At 47.3% G+C, this 20556-nt stretch overlaps 2 protein-coding genes and 1 pseudogene across 2 annotated transcripts; 1 reads left to right on the forward strand and 2 right to left on the reverse strand.

Annotated features, from left to right (window-relative positions):
* Positions 1–100: 100 nt before the first annotated feature.
* On the forward strand, positions 101–2935 carry LOC101759525 (probable galactinol--sucrose galactosyltransferase 2). Its single transcript, XM_004955741.4, has 3 exons — positions 101–864; positions 953–1763; positions 1852–2935. The coding sequence occupies exons 1-3, from the start codon at positions 179–181 to the stop codon at positions 2692–2694; spliced, it is 2340 nt and encodes a 779-aa protein (XP_004955798.1). The 5' UTR covers positions 101–178; the 3' UTR covers positions 2695–2935.
* Positions 2936–3389: 454 nt separating this feature from the next.
* LOC101759933 (dolichyl-diphosphooligosaccharide--protein glycosyltransferase 48 kDa subunit) lies at positions 3390–8227 on the reverse strand. The gene is made up of 13 exons (XM_004955743.3): positions 7865–8227; positions 7312–7448; positions 7094–7219; positions 6434–6487; positions 6194–6307; positions 5976–6031; positions 5860–5901; positions 4809–4884; positions 4624–4695; positions 4421–4546; positions 4226–4330; positions 4020–4103; positions 3390–3812 (listed from the first exon to the last, which is right to left on the reverse strand). Exons 1-13 carry the CDS (start codon positions 8148–8150, stop codon positions 3765–3767), a joined length of 1326 nt encoding a protein of 441 aa, XP_004955800.1. The 5' UTR covers positions 8151–8227; the 3' UTR covers positions 3390–3764.
* Positions 8228–8852: 625 nt separating this feature from the next.
* On the reverse strand, positions 8853–13806 carry LOC101760614 (annotated as a pseudogene).
* Between the last annotated feature and the right edge of the window lie 6750 nt (positions 13807–20556).

The raw sequence follows: 20556 nt of genomic DNA on the forward strand, positions 1-20556 counted from the left end.
TTTTCAATTACTTGTAGTTCTTAATTACATTGTTTAGCTTTCGTAATTCTGTGATCTTACTACTTGGCCACCATCTGTGTAATTGATTCATCCTCTGTCGCTGTTCTTGTTCGCATTTTGCAGAGGGTGTTCTGTTTCTGAAGTTATCTTGGGTTGATCGAGAGCAGGGGAAGGGAAGATGACGGTGACTCCGCTGATCACGGTGAGCGACGGCCGGCTGGCGGTGCGCGGCCGGACGGTGCTGACCGGCGTGCCGGACAACGTGTCGGCGGCGCACGCGGCCGGGGCGGGGCTCGTCGAGGGGGCATTCGTCGGCGCCCACGCCGGCGAGGCCAAGAGCCACCACGTCTTCACCCTCGGCACGCTCCGGGGCTGCCGGTTCCTCTGCCTCTTCCGGTTCAAGCTGTGGTGGATGACGCAGCGGATGGGCGCCTCCGGCCGGGACGTCCCGCTCGAGACCCAGTTCATGCTCGTCGAGGTGCCCCCCGCCTCCGGCGACGGCGACGACGACGCCGCCGGCGGTGACGGCAGCGAACCGGTGTACCTGGTGGTGCTGCCGCTGCTGGAGGGGCAGTTCCGGGCGGCGCTGCAGGGGAACGACCGCGACGAGCTGCAGTTCTGCATCGAGAGCGGCGACAAGGCGGTGCGGACGGACCAGGGCGCGCACGCGGTGTACCTCCACGCCGGCGACAACCCCTTCGACACCGTCGCCGCCGCCGTGAAGGCCGTGGAGAAGCACCTGAACACGTTCCACCACCGGGAGAAGAAGAAGCTGCCGTCGTTCCTCGACTGGTTCGGCTGGTGCACCTGGGACGCCTTCTACACCGACGTCACCGCCGACGGCGTCAAGCGCGGCCTCCAGAGGTACGTACGCCTTCGAAAACTCAGCCTTTCCCCTGCAATAAATGCCTTCATCTCCTGCTCTGTTCCTGACCGTCCCCTGCTCCTGCAGCCTGTCGGAGGGCGGCGCGCCGCCGCGGTTCCTCATCATCGACGACGGCTGGCAGCAGATCGCCTCCGAGGACAAGCCCGACCCCGGCGTCACCGTCCAGGAGGGCGCGCAGTTCGCGAGCAGGCTGACGGGGATCAAGGAGAACACCAAGTTCCAGGCCAAATCCAACGACGACTCCGGCGACGGCGAGCCGGCGGCGGCGTCGGGCGGGCTGAAGCAGCTGGTCCGGGAGGCCAAGGACGCCAACGGCGTGAAGCAGGTGTACGTGTGGCACGCCATGGCGGGGTACTGGGGCGGCGTGGCGCCGTCGCCGGGGACGGGGATGGAGCGCTACGAGCCGTCGCTGGCGTACCCCGTCCAGTCCCCGGGCGTCACGGCGAACCAGCCGGACATCGTCATGGACTCCCTCTCCGTCCTCGGGCTCGGCCTCGTCCACCCCCGCCGCGTCCGCGACTTCTACGGTGAGCTCCACTCCTACCTGGCCTCCTGCGGCGTGGACGGCGTGAAGGTGGACGTGCAGAACATCATCGAGACGGTCGGCGCGGGCCACGGCGGCCGCGTCGCCATCACCCGTGCCTACCACCGCGCGCTCGAGGCCTCCGTGTCCCGGAGCTTCCCCGACAACGGCTGCATCTCCTGCATGTGCCACAACACCGACATGCTCTACAGCTCCCGCCAGACCGCCGTCGTGCGCGCCTCCGACGACTTCTACCCTCGCGACCCGGCCTCCCACACCGTCCACGTCGCCTCCGTCGCCTACAACTCCGTCTTCCTCGGCGAGTTCATGCAGCCCGACTGGGACATGTTCCATGTCAGTAGTAGTGCCTCTGTTCTCGATCTGTTCTTGATCCGTCGATCATGTCTTCACTTGTTTCTAATAATTCGATGGGATTTTGCAGAGCTTGCACCCGGCGGCGGAGTACCACGGAGCGGCGAGGGCGGTGGGCGGCGGGGCGATCTACGTGAGCGACAAGCCGGGGAACCACAACTTCGGTGTGCTGAGGAAGCTGGTCCTCCCCGACGGCTCCGTTCTCCGGGCGAGGCTCCCCGGCAGGCCGACTCGCGACTGCCTCTTCTCCGACCCGGCGCGCGACGGCGCGAGCATCCTCAAGGTCTGGAACGTGAACGCGTGCGGCGGCGTGGTGGGCGCCTTCAACTGCCAGGGCGCCGGGTGGTGCCGCGTCACCAAGCGCACGCGCGTGCACGACGCGGCCCCCGGGACGCTCACCGGCGCCGTGCGCGCCGCCGACGTCGACGCCATCGCGCGCGTCGCCGGGAACGGCGGCGAGGGCGGCGATGGAAGCGAGTGGGACGGCGAGGCGGCGGTGTACGCGCACCGTGCGCGGGAGCTGGTGCGGCTGCCCCGGGGCGCGGCGCTGCCGGTGACGCTGGGCCCGCTCGAGTACGAGGTGTTCCACGTGTGCCCGCTCCGGAGGGCGGCGCCGGGCGGCGCCGCGTTCGCGCCCGTCGGGCTTCTCGACATGTTCAACGCCGGCGGCGCCGTCGAGGAGTGCGCGGTGAAGGCCGACGATGCCGCAGGCACCGGCGCGACGGCCGTGGCGACGATGAGGGTGCGCGGGTGCGGGCGGTTCGGCGCGTACTGCTCGCGGAGGCCGGCGAGGTGCGTGCTGGACGCGGCGGAGGTGGAGTTCGGCTACGACGCCGACACGGGGCTCGTCACCGTCGACCTGCCCGTGCCGGAGGAGGAGATGTACCGGTGGACGCTGGAGATCGTGGTGTAGGCCGAGGCGTGACGCCGGACGCTCGTCTGATCGATCGCCGCGGCTGAGCCATTCTCAGCGGGCAGAGACGATCATCGCCATTGGTGACGTGCGCGAGAGTTGTATAATTAGTGTGGGGAGACGGGAGAGTGGAGTATGCTTTGCTATGCTAGTATCAGTATGCTGTGTTCTTGTACCCTGTGACATGAATGTTGTATTATTATACTACTGGGTAATAAAGGATGGTGCTCCTTCAATATGATTTGGGAGTGTATGAGTGTGAAGTTTATGCCCAACTCGAGACTGAGGATCGCGATAACATTCCAATTTAGGTCTCGTTCGTTTTCACTGGATTGACCCGGAATGAGGTCCATTCCGAGTGGTTTGAAGTGGCCCGGTTTGAAACCAGACTTGCATTGAAAATGTTGTTCGTTTTAGTCTGGCCTGGAATGAAAACCGGTCTGGATTGGAATCCTTCTACATTAGATGGCCCGGATTGAAAACCATACCTCCTCACCCCTAGAACGAATCCTGGCCGGATTGAGTGACACAGGTGGAATCACTCAAACCGGACCTGAAAGTAATCCTGGCTGGAATCCAATCCTAGTGAAACGAATGAGGCCTTAAGCTTAGCAGGATTTCAATTTTCCAAACGCCCACGTAAAATTCAGGTACACCAACAAGATACCAAGCGCAAACTTACCAGTCCACATTCAGAGTCGCAACTCGCAACTTTTTTTTTTTTTGAATAATCACAAGTCGCAACTTGGAACCGAGCAAGTGCCAAACAATCGGGCATGGAGTACTTTCAAACTGGCTACAATGCTTTGTCATCATTTCAATTCTATAGGCTGTAATAGTTTTCACGAGTACTGATCAGAAACAGTCAAAGAAAAGGAGGGATGGATCAAACATCCTAGCACGAACAGGTTTCTCATGGGCGCGACTGCAGTCGTCAAATGTTATCTAAGTTGGCACTACAAAAATATGGTTCCATAAAACTTGCACCGGGTAACGATTGGCTCATAGCGGCGCCACAGATCTTTTAGATTGCACCGGCCTCCAGGAACTTGTGCCCTCCCATGGGTTCTCTATTTGTGGTACAGGTACACAAACGAGAATATGAAGAAAGCTCCCATCTGCAAAGAGGAAGTTGTGTAAGCAGGTGATACATGGAGCTAATCTAGAACTTGGAAAGATCTACACATGCAGCCTATGATACAGTCTACACAAGTGACTTTTACTCATCTAGACGTGAAGCTGTAAAAGATGAGCGAGTGGTCAGGGAGGGAGGGAGAGGCAGTGTAGTATGGGTATGCTGAAGAACATTTTGAAGCAGATCTTACAGATGAAAATGAGGCAGTGTAGTAGGGGTATGCTGATGTTATGAACCTCTCGTACTCATTGTGCCTGTAAGGGCGTACTGGAATCTGCAGCAGACAAACATGATTATGAAATGTGAAAAGTGGCAAAAAAAAATGACTCTACAGTGCATATTGTTTGATTAAAGCAATAAAACACTGTAAAAAGAAAAGCATGCTATGAGACTAACCTGCTTTGTAAAAGACAGACCAGTGTATCCCAGCCTTTGGTACTCAACTTTGAACTGGAAAACTCCATAAACATCCGGAACTTTGAAGGATATTGAATATAAACCCTGCAACAGGAGAAAATGATAGTTTAGCCACAGTAATCTCCTAATCTCACAATTGATCTTAATACATAAAAGGTTCATAATGATGCACACCTTCTTGTCAGTCGACATAGTTTTCAAAACATAAGGACTCATCATGAAAAACTGAAGTTGAACATCATCAGCAACATATGGCTTCCAGCTTGTTCCAGACCATTCGTAGATCTCAACCGAGTATTCCTTGAGGATAATATTTATATTAGCACATTTAACTTCACAGTGCTCAATAGTCAATTCACATCAAGTAAAAAAGTTACCAGGTCATCATTAATGCGGTACATGCCAGGCTCATTTGTCTCCCCAACCTTGTGATGCTTGACATTAACTGCCTGTGAATTTGAACGTGACAAAGGTTATGCCATGCCTTTCAGAGTTTTATTTGCAAAACACCCACTGCAAAAGAAAAATACAAGGAAGCTTGAGAAGTAACGCAGCATATGACCTTCAGATGGCCCCTCTCGTGGAAAACCCATTTGCTTGTTTCTGTCACAAACTGCTCATTTCCAGCTCTCTCATACCTGTACATATATAAAAACTAGAATGAGCATGTAATGAATGATTTCCACAAAGAAGCATACAAAAAAAGGATGAGAAAAGCTATATATATTTGCTCCAGGATAAGCAGTACTTTTGCATATATCCAATAATCATTAGAATGAGCATGTAATGAAAACTAGAATGAGCATGTAATGAATGATTTCCACAAAGAAGCATACAAAAAAAAGGATGAGAAAAGCTATATATATTTGCTCCAGGATAAGCAGTACTTTTGCATATATCCAATAATCATTAGAATGAGCATGTAATGAAAACTAGAATGAGCATGTAATGAATGATTTCCACAAAGAAGCATACAAAAAAAAGGATGAGAAAAGCTATGCATATTTGCTCCAGGATAAAAAGTACTTTTGCATATATCCAATAATCACCCAACACCCATATTAAGCTTATTCTCAACCTATGCAACAGGCCAACAGCCTAGAGCAGCTTATAGTGCCGAAAGATCCTTTAACATCAAGTACCTTGATTACAGTTTGGGATCCCTTACAGATTTACCCCTTTATTATCAAGTAGTGCATTAAACTGATTCTTTCATCAAGCTTCTTCTCAAGGTAGCAAAGCATTAACAGAAAGCTAAATAATCACACTCCAAACTTCACAATCTAGGGACAGTATATGAAATTATAAGTAATGTGCATAATTAAATGCATTGGTCAATCCAAGCAGTAAGCTGCTTAACACAGAGACAACCCAAGCACAACAGTTCCTCAAGGTTCTCTGTTGCCTTGTCAAGAGTTAATTACAAGATAAAAACTTCAAATTTCACTTTAAGTTAGGTCTTATAGAACTTAGAAAGGCAGATCTTTTCTAACAATCATATAATGCTTGCCTCAAAAAGGATTGCATTAATTAAAAGAAATAGCATCCAAAAGTTCTTCAAATTTTTTAGCTGAAATCTATAGTCTCAACAAAAGCTTCAGAACTAAGCTAACCTCTTCTTGCTACCAGCCTTTTGAACACCAGACTTTAAGAACCTGAATAAACAGAACAACATCAGCACTTTATAGGAAGCCAGAAGAAACCTACTTTGGTGTATATGGTTGCATACCGGTTGCTAAACAGATCAAGTGATCCAGATACCAGCACCCGAGCATTATTTCTTGCCTGCAAGAAGACAGAAAAAACTTGTTAAGAGAGATTCAATGGCAGCGTAGAACTGGTAATGCATGGATGCCGGCAAGCCTATCATGCATTAATGAATACACAAGAATGAAACAATGGAATGACTAGGCACTAATACTAACAAGCAAGTAAAAAAGAAGATACCTGCATCACAGAAACCAGTGATATAGCTGACCCAGTGAGAGATGGAGGAGATGCCAACTTAGTCTTTGGGTTTGCTGAATATGCTGATGGAGAGGCAGATAGGACTTTCAGAACCTAGGAATGTCCAAAGGCAGAGGGGAGAAGGAAGGGTTATAAAAACCATAAATGTTTATATTCTACAGCAATATAGAGTTATGGATATGCAAATATCAGTGTGTAGATTTAAATAAAATTACTCACCAAGTTGTTTGATGGATTAACTGCGTGTCCAATTCCACGAAACAACACAGGAGCCTAGGAAAATGGAGAAAAATATTAAAAGGAGAAAAGATTACATGTAAGCACAGCCAAATATGCAAAAGGAAGCAATAAAAAAAACATTAGGCAAGTTTACACCATATCCTCATCAACATCCAATGTTAAGAAATGTTACGATAGCTGAGGCTACTCTAGCCCCTAAAGAACTGCAGATATAAAAGTAGCATACTACCAAATAGGAACAGACCAGATATAAGCATCTTTGGCTCTTTGCTAATACTACAAATTGGTTTAACCATGGAAAGACTATTGTAACTACTAATAGGGACAAATGTAGATGTGCCACAGGAGTATAGAACAGAAATCTGAAGACATAATGTAGCACACTTATACTGACAATGTTTCAGCAGTACAGCCTACAAGGTTGGATTTCTGAACAAAAAGCCTACTAATTGTGAATACAAAAAACATAAATGATGAGATCACCATGCGCAAAATTTAGTTCTCAATTGATAAAATCAGAACAAGATTTCAGACCAAGGTTCAACCTCAACTTAGGTCTAACTATGGTTTAATCCAATGAGCATGTCAAGGCCTAAAAGGTTGAAAGGATAGGGTAGATTTTTTTGCATCGCAGCTAACCTCAATCTTTTTAGACCCCAGTATCACATCTGACTGGATGAGATCATCGCCGGCAATCAAGGTGTGATCACCATCAACATCCGTGACAGCATAATTAATGTGGTCAACAACCATTGCCTCTGGATCCTGAAACCCATCGAAACTCGAGCCGTTAAAATCATAGGGATGGACAAACCAAGGCATCAGACAGGCAGCCACAGAAGTAGGAAACAACTTGCCTCATCAAAATCAACCCCACACTCCGTCGCAATGCCACGGATAAGATCGGAGGCAGACGAATCTGCCGCCAGGATCATATCATGGCCAGCGTCGATAAACTCTAGAACCGCATTCTGGTCCACTGATCCACCAAAACCTGGCACCAAACATAGACTAGCATTATTAGAAATTAATAGGGCTGAATCAAGAATTTCTCACATCATCTAACAGAGTTCAAGGCGTGTGCAGGCAGTCTAATCAAGCACAACTAGCACTTGGATCCCATTTTCCCACTAGGGCTAAGCGGCTGACCGCACAATTCAAATGAAATTTATGGGGCAGATAGATCCTCCAGACCCACAAATCCTACATCCGGTGTCCCGGTAGCAGCAATTTTCCACAGCAGATCACAGAATTCAACTGAGAAACACTCCACGAGCGTGGATCAGGTCAGACGAACAGCCGATTCCGCACCCCAAACCTCCACTACTCCCATCGAATCCACCACCAGGACCGCCAACGCCACAGATCGGATCTCCGGGAGGCGAGAGAGATAGGAACAGAGCAAATTACGTGGGGTGGAGGGGGCGAAGAGCACGAGGCCGTCGTAGAGGTACTGTCCGTAGCGGTGGAGCGAGAGTTTGGGGTCGTCGGCGAGGCGGAAGTCGAGATCGAAGCCGCGCGCCTGGAGGGAGCCGAAGAAGGCCGAGTGCGAGGACCGCACGGCCAGGTCGTCCAGGAGGACCAGCAGGCGGCGCCCGCGGGGCCCCTCCTCGGCGGCCCCCTCCGCGGCCGCGACCGCGAGGAGGGGCGCGAGGGCGAGGGCGAGGAGGAGGAGGAGGTGCCGCGGCGTCGCCATTGCTGCGCAGATCTCGCGGTGGAAGGGGGGGTTTTGTTGGGTTTGGAGTGGCGCAGCAGCGACGGAGACGACGACGACTCTCGGGGGAGGAGGCTATAGCAGGTGCCAAGGTGGAGAGGGAGGGAGGTATGCCAGCCGTCAATTGGGGATCGAATGGCCTGGATCGAGTTCAAAGCTTTGCTGACTCAAAGTGTGCTGAGCCTGACAAGCAGGCCCACGTGAGGCAGTTAAGCATCTTTCTACTTTTCTCTCTTTCTTTTGGGAAAGGTTTCCCCCTAACTGTGTTTTTTTTTTCTTTTGAAAAAACTTAGAACATGGTAGGACTAATCACCTCAATCTAGACTGAGGTTTAACTGAAGTACATCACGAGTTGATCTTCATGAATTCATGTCAAAAATGACTCAATTCGTCGTGTTTGTACCAATTATGAGCGTATGAGAAATGAGGTGACGATGATCAATCCGTTCCATTCATCATGTCAAAGTAAGATGACGGTGGGTCAGCTTATTCTTCAAACCAAACGTTCAATTAGTTTTGACAACAAGCATTATCACTATATTATGCTTTAAGGTAGTTTTTTTTCCTATAAAAAGGAATTGAAAAATATATTGAACTGTAGGAATACTTGAATTTTGCAACGTCCTACTAAAATTAGACGAAGATGCAGAACATCTATTATACCACAATCCATTTATGGCGACGAAACCAAACCGCTAGCACTGCTTTCAGAATCAATAGAATGAAGGTTTACAGAAAGATTGCTGATAACAATGTGCAAGTATGAAAAGTAAACTGGTCTCATTGATCAATGAAACAATAGTGAATCTGTTGAACTAGCAAGCCACTAAGTCACATCAGCTTTGTCTCTATGGTTCAGGTTTACAAAAACACAAAGAAAAGGAACGGAAAAACTGCGCCGGCCAGCACAAGTGGGCATGCCAAGCTTCAATCCTCTGTTAAGAGTCACAAAGAGAACTTCCACTTCTCTCCACAATCTCCCATCACCAGGTAGCCAGTGAAACCAAAATGCTTGCTGCATGCGCAATCGGCACAAAAAGGACGGTCTGTCTTCGAATCAGCCAGAAAGCATCTTGCTCCACACTTTCTCTGTGGCAAAATGCCAGAATTTCTATAAGAATAACCCAGAGATGGCAATGCTGAGGGACGCTGAATGCTGAACAAGGCAGCATCTTCTCATTGTCACACTAGCTCCTGCTCCTTGAAGCTGGCCAGTTTCGCGTTCTCTCTATCGTGCTTGAACACGAGGTACAGGGGGCTGTAGAACAGGACACAGACACCGAAAGGCACAATCATCATGGTCAGTAGTCCCCTTGAGAGCGCAAACGCCCCTTCTGCAGATCCGTTCGCAAGGTTTACAGTCTTGGCATCATAGCCATATATCTTCTCGGTGACCAGGCCGACAGCAGGGGCAGCTAGGGACGCAAAAGAGCCCTCGAATGCACGGTCGAAAGCGTAGATCATGGTGCGGTGCTTGGGAGGGACCACCTCAGCAAACATGGGGTTGTTTGCAGAGGTGGCGCACCAGCTTATCGTGATTCCCATGAAGAAAAGGGTGACGGCGAAGGCATACCAGTAGTCGACTGACTGGGGGATCACTGTGAGGAGGATCCATGAGAATGGGATGCCCATGAATGCACTGAACTGGCACACATGACGCGTGCAGAATCTGGGTAGTGCTTTGACAGTCGGTCAGCTATCACCCCACCAATAAACGCTCCACTGGCACACCCAATTGCAAATAGGCTGTTGAGTGCTGCTGAACTGTTATTGTCAAAACCTAAGAGGATTCAAGGATGTTAGAATTCGATTTGAAGAGCATTGTTATCAGTTTCTGTTCAAATGTATATGATCGTTGCCCTACCGATGAGTTCAAACCACATTGTGAAGAAAACTATGGCAGTCCATGGCAATGAGCCAATTATCCCTTGCAGGACAATGATCTGGAATGTTTTCACTTTCATAACAGATCTTGTTGCCACCCAAGAGTCCTTCCAGATAGAAGGCGGAGGAAGAACATCTTTGCTGGACAAATGAAACCTGGGAGATGAGGATAATGATGTTATGTTCATATACATTCATGTATAGCGCTGTCCTGATTCCCAACTGTTAGTTTAACTCGGCTACTAGCTTACTATACAGTTTAATTGGTGCATGAAGAAATTTATTGCATATTCAGCAACCTACCAAAAGTGCCTCAATTCAGTAACATTGAAGAGATCAACGAAAATAAATTGGTATTCTACATGGCTACATGCGGTGTAGGGTGTAGCCACAGAAGATAGGAGTTCAGACAGGAAAGGGATGAAGTAATGAAAGACATATGCATCACTAGAAGCAATCCCATCAAACAACAATTCCTACAACAAAATGAAGTACTGTGAGAGGATATTCTATCTGGCGGAATCAGGATAATATATACATAAAAATACCACCCAGTACAGCCACAAAATTATCCGGTCTTAACTTTTGCTTGGCTAGTAATGCTGATTAATGAAGCACACAGATAGGTGAGATGAAAAAATGGCCTACCTCTCATAATCATCTTCATCAAGAAGATGATTGCCAGGTATCCTTCTTGGATCAGTTGCATACAAGTAAACAAGAATTCCAATTATCAAGCTGACAAGTGCGACCATCATAAATGCAACACGCCATCCTGGGAATCCCCAGAAGTCTTTCCCAGCCATGATTGTTGCCAAAATACTACCACCAATACCACCTACAGCACCGATGAGGCTTAACAGACCAAATCCTGCGCCACGTGTACCGTCTTTGTAGCTATCAGCAATGAATGACTGGAGTGCTGGTATGACAATGGCAAGCCCAAGGCCGTTTACAGCTCTCCAGAATGCAACCTGCCCAAAATGCTGGCTAACACCAACAGCCCCTGTTGATAAGGCCCAAAAGACGGTCCCTATTGCAAGCACTGTTGGCCGGTCATAGTGAAGAGCAAGGATACCTGCCAAGGGAGATGCTATTGACTTCAGAAAGTTCATTAGAAACGTGAGGTATCCCAGATCAGTAGGACCAGCGTTGAAGGCTGCACTGACTTCCTTATAAACTGCTGGAAGGAGATTCTCATCAGCACGCTCCATAATCGAAGCCAGATTGATGAGGATGAGAGATACAGAAAAACCAAGTATCTTCTTTGTTCTGCCAAAAAAAAAGCAGGGTTATTCTAGATATGCAAAGTAAACTCTCTTGTACAGTTCATAACTTGATGCAATATTCTTGCCTGGATGAAAAACCGAAAAATTATTATACATAATAAGCACCACTAACTTGTTCCTGAATCTTCTGCCATTCAACTAAACTGAAATGTTTCTTTAGCATTACTGACTACTCATTGTGTGGGAACAGAGTTTGTGCAAACATAAAATTTTGTTCTGAGATGACAATGTGCCTAAATTTTCTCAGCAGTTGTCGACCTAAATCATCTTGTTTCTGATCAAACACTCCTAACATTATAATGGAGTACCACGCAGTCTGAAGTGTCAACTGAAGATAGCTAACCAGAAATAACACTAGAATTGGATAGCTCCAACATGAGGGGAGCTATTTGCCTTTGCATATTTTAATTGTCATTTACAAGATACGACTCAAACAGTTAACAACTTATCAGAAATCTCCTTGTAATTTTCATTTTGTTACAGTTGACTCAAACTATGAGGTAAGGAAATGACCTCATCATTAAATTTATAGGAGCCAACTGAAACTCGTTTGGTGCATATCAGGTCATGATAGATGATAGTTAGCATTGTACACTTATTAAAAACCAATTATTAGTTCTAGTAAAGCGATGCTTTTGTCATGCTTTTCTTTTGGACGGGGTAGGTTGTCAATTATTACCACATTTATAGTGGTACTGTCTTAGTGTTAAGGCATGTACCTTACACAATAAGGTAACTAGGGCCATCGTCATAACTAATCACAATTCATGGTACAGGAAATATAAATGGTGCAAATATATGCACAAAGTAGGCTGAATAAAGTCAGGTGATTGGATTCCTGCACATAAAAATTCTAGGGCTGCCTTCACGTCATTCGCTCTCCGATTCAGTAGATGATACGAGAGATTGGAAATGCTAAAATTGTGGCTGAAAGGATAGCCTTTCTATGCTAGCCATGCAACCTGGAATGATGATGATGATCATTGCAATTTAGCGTGCCAAAAAATAAGTTCAATCTTGAATTTGTCACGGTTACCCATAGGACAAAACATGGATGCTGTCCTCAAATTGGTGATTGGGTCCAGTCCTTTTTTGGGTAAATATTTTTTATTTTACCCTGTAAATAATCTACATATCTTTACACCTTTATCAACAATATATTAACCAGTAGGGATTCCCCTGTTTCCTCAAATGAGAGGAAAAAAGGGACAAAGATCACAACTTTTTCAAGGAATGAAGAAGCTTGAGCGGTGATACTCTCTCTCTCTCTTAAATAACGGAAGCGTTAAGATTCTTGGAATTGACATTCCCGAACAAAAGGGAAATGTCCCCTGTTCCCTGTGTAAAAAGAAAGGCTAATGGAACAACAGAGATCACACCACCCCTCTAACAGCTCCCACCCAAAAGAAAGTGGGTATCCAGTCAACAACAACAACATGACGCTAGAAAAACCTAAAGATTTAATCTCAGATTATCTGAAGTGCGCATCATATCCTTAAAACCCTTTTACCATATCTCAAATCGCGCCAGCAACTGCGTCTAGCTTGCTTTTCTTGCCCACCGAGAAAAAGCGAGAACTAGTGGGGCAAATGTCAACGCCCGAGCGCACGCGCGGCAAGCACTCGGTGCTGAGATCACCACGTTCCATGGGTGCCACGCCGGTCAACGCACGCAGAGGGCTCCGGGATCTCGGCGATGGATATCTAGCTTGCAGGGAAACTTGAAACCGAAAGAATGGCTGACTTGCTCGTGCTTCATAGTTCACACGCATCTTTTGTCCTTATTTTCTACCCATTTTTTTCAATCGTAAATTTGCAAATGCTATTCAGCCAAATGTAAGTCAAAGAGTCTGAAAGGAAACACCCGAAGCTCAATCCTCCTGCAGTCCTGCTGAACAGAGAGCAGTAGCAGCAACTTATTCACAAGAAGCTCCCAAAAGGCTAAAGATTTTCCCTTTCTTTCAACCAAATCGACCAAATTCAAACATCGCTACTTGCAAGATCCCACTGCCCCGCCGTTTCTACTGAACATTGCTTCTCGAAAATTCAAACAAACTTCCACGACGCAGATGATAAACCCACAAAATCTTGGAAGCAAATTACCCGGCCGGGAAGGAGAACGGCTGGGCTTTTCCAACGAGGAGGTCGATTCCATTACCTGGTGCTGGAGGACGGGGTGAGCGGGGAGGTGGGGGAGGAGCGCGCCCTGTGCCTCATGGCCATGGTCGGCGGGATGGGTGAGCTCGAGCGGAGCGGCGGCAACGGCGACGCGCTTCTCTTCCCGCTGCTCCTCCCTTCCTTCCTTCTCCTTGGGTGGTCGGGAGCTTGGGCTGCTGCTTTGAGCTGCGAGCTGAATCGGGCGAGACACAGCAGAGTGGAATGGGAGAAGGGGGAGGAGGAGACGACGCTGCAGGGGGGACAGCGCTGCACGAACACGGCAGGGCTTAGCACAAGGTGGTGAGTGCTGAGTGGTGACCCTCCCTCACCCGTGAGGATTTGTCGTTTCCCTGATTTTATTTTTATTTTTCGTCAGTTTAAGTATAGTTTGAGACTCTGGATTTATTCTAATTTTTGGATAAAGTTAAACTAGAACTAGTGGTTTATAACTATACAAAGTGGAGATTTAAAACAGGCGAGGAGTTGGTATGTTCTCCTTTGAGTTAAATGCACAGTATAACTTGTCCCACTAAGGTTCACGAACTCTCAAAATTAAAATCCACCACCCTAGTCTTGTTAAGTGGTTCATCGGAGGTCCTTACCCGGTATGCTGACTAGGCATTATCTCTCTCTTACTCAAACAAATTCAGGGGTTTAAGTGGAAGATGTCATATGAAAATAATTATAATTACACTTAATTTCCTTTGGGGGGTCTTTTTTGCAAAAACACCATGGCGAAAACCACTTAACAAGTTTGGGGGTGCTTGATTTCGATTTTGACAATTTGTGGACATAAATAGCACAATAGGACAAATTCAAGGGTCGTCGGTGTATTTAAGTCTTCCCCTTTTATGAGGGGAGGGGGGCTTTTTAAGACCCCATGCTCATAATGCCTAAAATTTCTAGGAAAAAATCACGACTTTGACTTTGAGTTCGGTGCTACTCTCTTCATTTCAAACTGTAGATTGTTTTCACTTTTCTAAATTCATAGATTTTGTTATGTATGTAGACATAGAGTATATCTTGGTGCATAGCAAAATATAAATTTAGAAAAAGTAAAATGATCTATAACTTGAGATAGAGTGAGTATGCACAACCTTTTCTATAATGAGGATATTTAAGATGTGTTTTCCCAACAAAGAGATTCATGAGATGTTTGGTTTGAGGAATACAGATTCATCGCCTTCTCATTTCTCTTTTTTTAGTTGGTTTGGAAAATGAACTCATTTCTTGTAAGCGTTTCCTCGTAAATGATGAGGAATTGTTCCATCATACTAAACTTTATAAGATGGTTCAGTGGTTTAAGTTGCTCATGTGCAGAGCTTGGGCAAGTATCATTGTGCGGTCCACATAGACTTGTAATAGGAGTTAGTCGTCGGTGTTTTATACCGGTCCAACCGAGGGGTATCTTGAGGTATTAGATTGGTTGGTGGGAGATCTTCGGACCTGGAACTCGAAGGTAAAAGTGATTGTTTTATACCCTACGTCCTGTTTGGGGTGTTGTATATTGCGCCCTGCGCTTGGGTGTTGTTTGGTATTGAGGATTTGGTCCTCTGTTGTGGTTCTATGAGGTCTTAACCTACCTATCTAAGGACCCCTGCCCTCCTTTATATACTCCAAGAGGCGGAATTACTAGTCGGTTATAAGGAGGAGTCCTAGTAGGATTATATGGTATGAGTCCTAGTAGAATTACAGGGGAATTCTAGTAGGAGTCTGCTTTCTTCCTTCCTTGCGGGTACTGGGGATCTATCCCCAACAAGTTCTCGAGCGCTTTATACTCGAATGCAGCAGTCTTTGAGTACTCTTCAGATCCTCGCTGAGTAGTTTAGTGCTTCTCGAGTACTTTGTCTGGCTGAATCTTCAAAGTTCTTCAAAGCTACCATGAGGCTATGGTATGCTCAAGCCCTTGATCATCTTGATTTTGTAATCTTCATCTTTGGAATGTGATATGGAGGGCGGCGGAAGTTGCACTCCATATGGAGTAGCCCCGAGCCATAGGTTGAATCGAAGAATCAGGCTGAGGGTCAATCAAATCTTGAACCTTCTTTCTTCGTCTTGAAAAAAATCAACTGTTGGTCGTAACTTATCAGCTCCCGAGCCTTGGAATGATTAAATAATCAATCCGAGGGTTTTTAATCTTCACGCAAGTTATCATCCGAGTTGTATTGCGGCATCCAACCCCCGAGCTTATGAGCCAGGTGAGTCGTAGAAGTCACCTCGAGTAGTTATTGGTGCTTAGCCCCCGAGTTTGGAAGCTAGTTGAGCCACTAGAGATATTCCGAGTAGTAATTGGCACTTAGCCCCCAAGCTTGGGAGCTAGCGGAGCCATTATAGATACGCTAAGCGTCCTGGAGAGTCGTCGTCGAAGCTTGACCTGCAAAAAGAGATGCATACATTATGTAGTATATTTGTATAATACTGAAATTACTGAAATTTATATGCAAATGTTGTGTGTCATACTCTTGTTTCAGCTATATTTTTCCCAAGTAGTTAGCCTATTACGTTTAGTCTCCCGGTCCCTATTTAGCCATTGCCACTGCGTGTGAGATATTTGTCTCGTGTACGTGTACTGGCATTGTTGCTACGGAGATATTTGTCCCGCGTCCTAGTGTTTAGGCATGACAGAAGATCCGATGCTATCACGAATTAAGGCGTGTTCCGCTTGAGTAGATTAACAACCGCTAAGAGAAGATATTTAAAATAAGTAGTCGGCATTGCGATAAAAAACTGCGCGATTGCGCGTAAAGTAGTCATTGAGACCTTTGTACCTTTTTGACGAGGAGAGCGCGTGTTGCCGCGCATAGGAATTGTGCCTCACTAGGGTATAGCTATTGTGAGACTCCAGCACTCAGTGCACCAAACCCGTGGCCGTAGCCTCTGAAATTCGATGTACTAAGCCTGTTGGCAGAGCTTCCAGAACTTAGTGCACAAAACCTATGGCTATAGCCTCCGTAATTTGGTATACCAAGCCCATGACCGTCGGTTAACATGTCTCAGGAATAATTGGCAAAGTGTAGCTCTGGAAGGTAATTTTCGTTGAGAAGCGTACACAAATAAGTAGTCGGCACGTTGCCCTGCATGCGGAAAACAACCCGAAAAAATTATATAAAATAATTAAAAAAACTGATTTAGCTTTATTTGTGGACGATTGTCGACGAGGCCGTGGCGGTCGTCGTGAAAGTGCGATGATTGTTATGAAGCCGACTAGTCGGAGTCGATTCCGACTAGTTGTTGATCACGTATAACCTGCCCTCAACTAGTTTGTAGTCGAGACGAGAAGTTTTCGGTAGTCATTATTGTGTCACCGAGCGCAGTCATGCATGCTGAAGTCCTACATGCATTTCTTGAGTACATGTAGTGAAAGTGGCCTTCCTAGTACGTGTACTGAAACTCTAAAAAGTAGCCTTGCACGGTCAGTACTCAAGCTAATAGTTTTCTCGATCTGCGTATGAGTAGTAGATGGAATATTGAATGGCCTTGTTGCTTCAGTATAGGATTCAGTAACTGGGGGTCTCGTGGATTACTTCGGCTCGAAAATGAAAAAATAATTCCACTGGCATTTTTCCTTCTCACGGGCATAGAGCAGTAGCGGATCATAGCCTTGAGCGACGTATGGAGCCATGGAGGATGATTAGCTATAGCAATGCGACCAGTGCTGCAGCTTTTGTATGCAGACAAGCCGATAACCGATTGATCTCCCGCAAGTTTCTCGTATCCGCTTCGAATTGGAACTCGGCGACTTGCTTCTCTCGAGTAGATTGATTTTGTAGATGAGGTCCTTCAAGCTTGCCCGATGATCTCAACAATCACCCCTACCTGGTGCGTCAGATGTCGGTGTTTTATACCCGGCAACCTACCGAGGGGTATCTCGAGGTAGTGGATTGGTTGGTGGGGAATCGTCGAATCTAGAACTTGAAGGTAAAAGTAAGGACACAAGACACAGATTTATACATGTTCGAGCCGGCAGAGTAGCGTAATACCCTACGTCCTATTTGGGGTGTTGTATATTGTGTCCTGCGCTTGTGTGTTGTTTGGTATTGAGGATTTGGTCCTCTGTTATGGTTCTATGAGATCTTGGCCTACCAATATAGGGACCCCTGCCCTCGTTTATATACTTGAGGAGTGGGATTATTACTCACATACAAGGAGGAGTCCAGTAGGATTATATGGTACAAGTCCTAGTAGGATTAAGGGGAATTCTTGTAGAAATATGCCTTCTTCCTTTATTACGGGTACTGTGGATCTATCCCAACATTAGTTGAGTCTGGTTGCAATAGGAAGATTCCTAAATTATAGTTATATTTATGTTAGTTCTAAGTTAAATCTTGTTAACTTCAACTATAGATAGTAAAAAATTATCAACATAAAAATGATGTCAATAGTTTCATTATGAAACAAACTGTCCTAACATTTAAATTTTTACTTAAAATAAATTATCTTGAGAGACATTGTTGGTCGAGGATAAATTTTTTTGAATGAGGACAATCATAAATATAATTATATTTTAGGACGGAGGTCATGAGAGAGTCTTGCAGCTACGGAGAAGAAAAAGAAAAGGAATATAGGCATATCGTACGTGATTAAGCACCGCCTCAGCTCCGGCTCCCTCGACATTGCAGTGTTGTACTCCCTCGGTCATAAAAAGAGTTATTTTAGAAATTTTAGAGCAAATTTAATACGTAGGTTATTAATAAGACTTGTGGGCCGTTTATTCGGGCGAGCAGGTATGTGCCGGCGTCACGGACTGGCGGTGACGACATCACGCAAAGTGGGCCTCTAATGGGTTTGGGTCCATGTATCCAACAAGCGCGGGCCCACCGGATCATCCCTGGACACCGAAAGCGCGAGGGCGGGTGGGGCCCGCTCACCGCTCTCCCCCCGACGCGTGGGGCCCCTGGATCCATCGCAACCACGCGCCATCGCTGTACCGCACCACGAATCCACGATGCTTTGCTGCTGTCCTATACGCACGAGCACGATACGGGAAAAAAAAAAGGGTGCTCACTGACGCGAGCACGGAAAAGGAAAACGGCCAAAAGTTGGGGCCTCGTCACGGAACCGGGATTGGCTCTCGGACGGTGACGCGGACCAAAGGCCGCCGAAATGATCTGACTCGACACGGGCGGGCAGCTTGTCTTCGATGGTAACCACGGGCCCACATCACCGTCACGCACGGCCGGACGAGTGCGCAACCTTTTCTTTTCTTTTTTTTTATGAGCAGACAAGTGCTCACCCTGTGTCGTGCGCTTACGCACGGCATGGACGGATGGGCCGTTGAAAACGCTAGCTTTGCCCCCTGTACATTTTGGCAAATCATGTACAAGTTTACTGTTCCTGCTAGTAGATTTAAGCAATTATTAGTGGAGCTGACCCCGGTGATCTTAGTTTTGGCTAGCTCCCCCCCTGGGTTCCTCCGACCTTGATTTCATGATGCATGGTTGTTGTGACCTAGTACAGGAGCCAGACACACACAAAAAAAAAGCACAACCAATCAGGAATCCTTCAAAACGATAGTACGTAGCGAAGACATTGCTTTGGTACAAACACAAACGCTGACGTTCTCAAATTTGATATGTAAAAACACTGCTAAAAGGTCGCTGCACATCATTTTTTTTTAAAAAATCCTCCTATCTAAATTATAAGTATTTATCTTTATACTCTCTCCATCCCAAATTATTATTTGTTTTGATTTTTCTAAACATAATATATATATATATATCTAGCTGTATATGTATGTAGAAAATCGAAAACGAATAGCGAATAGTAATTTAGAATGGATGGATACAAGGCAAACATTTTATGATGTTTACTAAGTTTATAATACATACATAAATATTTCCAACATGGGGTTTCATTTTTACTCAAAAAAAAAACATCGGGTTTCATTTTTACTTAGGCCTTGTTTAGTTCCCAATTCGGGAGTGGCAAAATTGGCATTTTGCCATAAATGCGCAACTGTAGCGTTTCGTTTGTATTTGTGAATTATTGTTTAAATATTGACTAATTAGGCTCAAAAGATTCGTTTCGCAACGTACAACAAAACTGTGCAAAACTGTGCAATTAGTTTTTGATTTCGTCTACATTTAGTACTCCATGCATGTACTGTAAGTTTGATGTGATGGGAAATCTTCTTTTTGCATAGTGTCAAAGTTGGAAGTTTGGAGCAAACTAACACTAAGGGTGTGTTTGGTACCGGGGACGGGACGGGACGGGGCGGGACGGTCCCAAATTTGATAGTGTTTGGTTCGGAGTCACGAGGGACGGGACGGTCCACAAATGGGAATATGCTCCCAAGATGCGGGATGACCCCGTCCGGCCAAAACGAGCGGACAGAGTCATCCCACTTCGGGCGCCGTCTGCTCCGTCCTTCTCCGTTCGCAAGACTGGCGCGGGGCTGCTTCGTCTCCGGCAGGACGGGGTCCTCCAGTGGCGCGGCCGGTGCCCAGGGTCGGCGGCCGGCAGGGACCTCCGACGGCGTGGCCTGGGACGAGCGGCCGCCGGAGCAAGCGGGTCCAGCCGGCGGGGCGAGCACCCCGGCGCCGCGGCCGGTGCCCACGGCCAGCAGGCCCCTCCGGCGGCGCATCCTGGGGCGAGCGGGTACCTCCGGCGGCGCGGCCTGGGGCGAGCGGGGGCGGCGCGGTTGGGACCTCCGGCGGGGGCGAGCGGGGGCGGCGCGGCCGGGGCGACAGGGACCTCCGGCGGGGGCGAGCGGGGGCGGCGCGGAGCTCCGGCGGGCGAGCAGGGGCCGTGCAGCCTGGGCCTTCGGGAGCTCTAGCGGGTTGGAGAAGATAAGGATGAGGAGAAAAAAAAAAGAAAAGAAGATGACATGTGGGCCCATATATGACATGTGGGTCCCACTAAACACATGTAGCTAACGGTGTTACCCGAGCCATCCGTCCCTCGTTTTCAATCCATCGTACCAAACAAAAAACTGGGATGAATTCATCCCTCTCAACCAAACATAAGACGGGATGATCCCATCCCAAATCCCCTTCCCAAAAAATTTGGGAACGGCCCCGTCCCCATTCCTTCCTTGTCTCCAATACCGAACGCACCCTA

This window comes from Setaria italica, chromosome II (assembly GCF_000263155.2).
Source record: "Setaria italica strain Yugu1 chromosome II, Setaria_italica_v2.0, whole genome shotgun sequence".
Lineage (NCBI taxonomy): Eukaryota > Viridiplantae > Streptophyta > Magnoliopsida > Poales > Poaceae > Setaria > Setaria italica.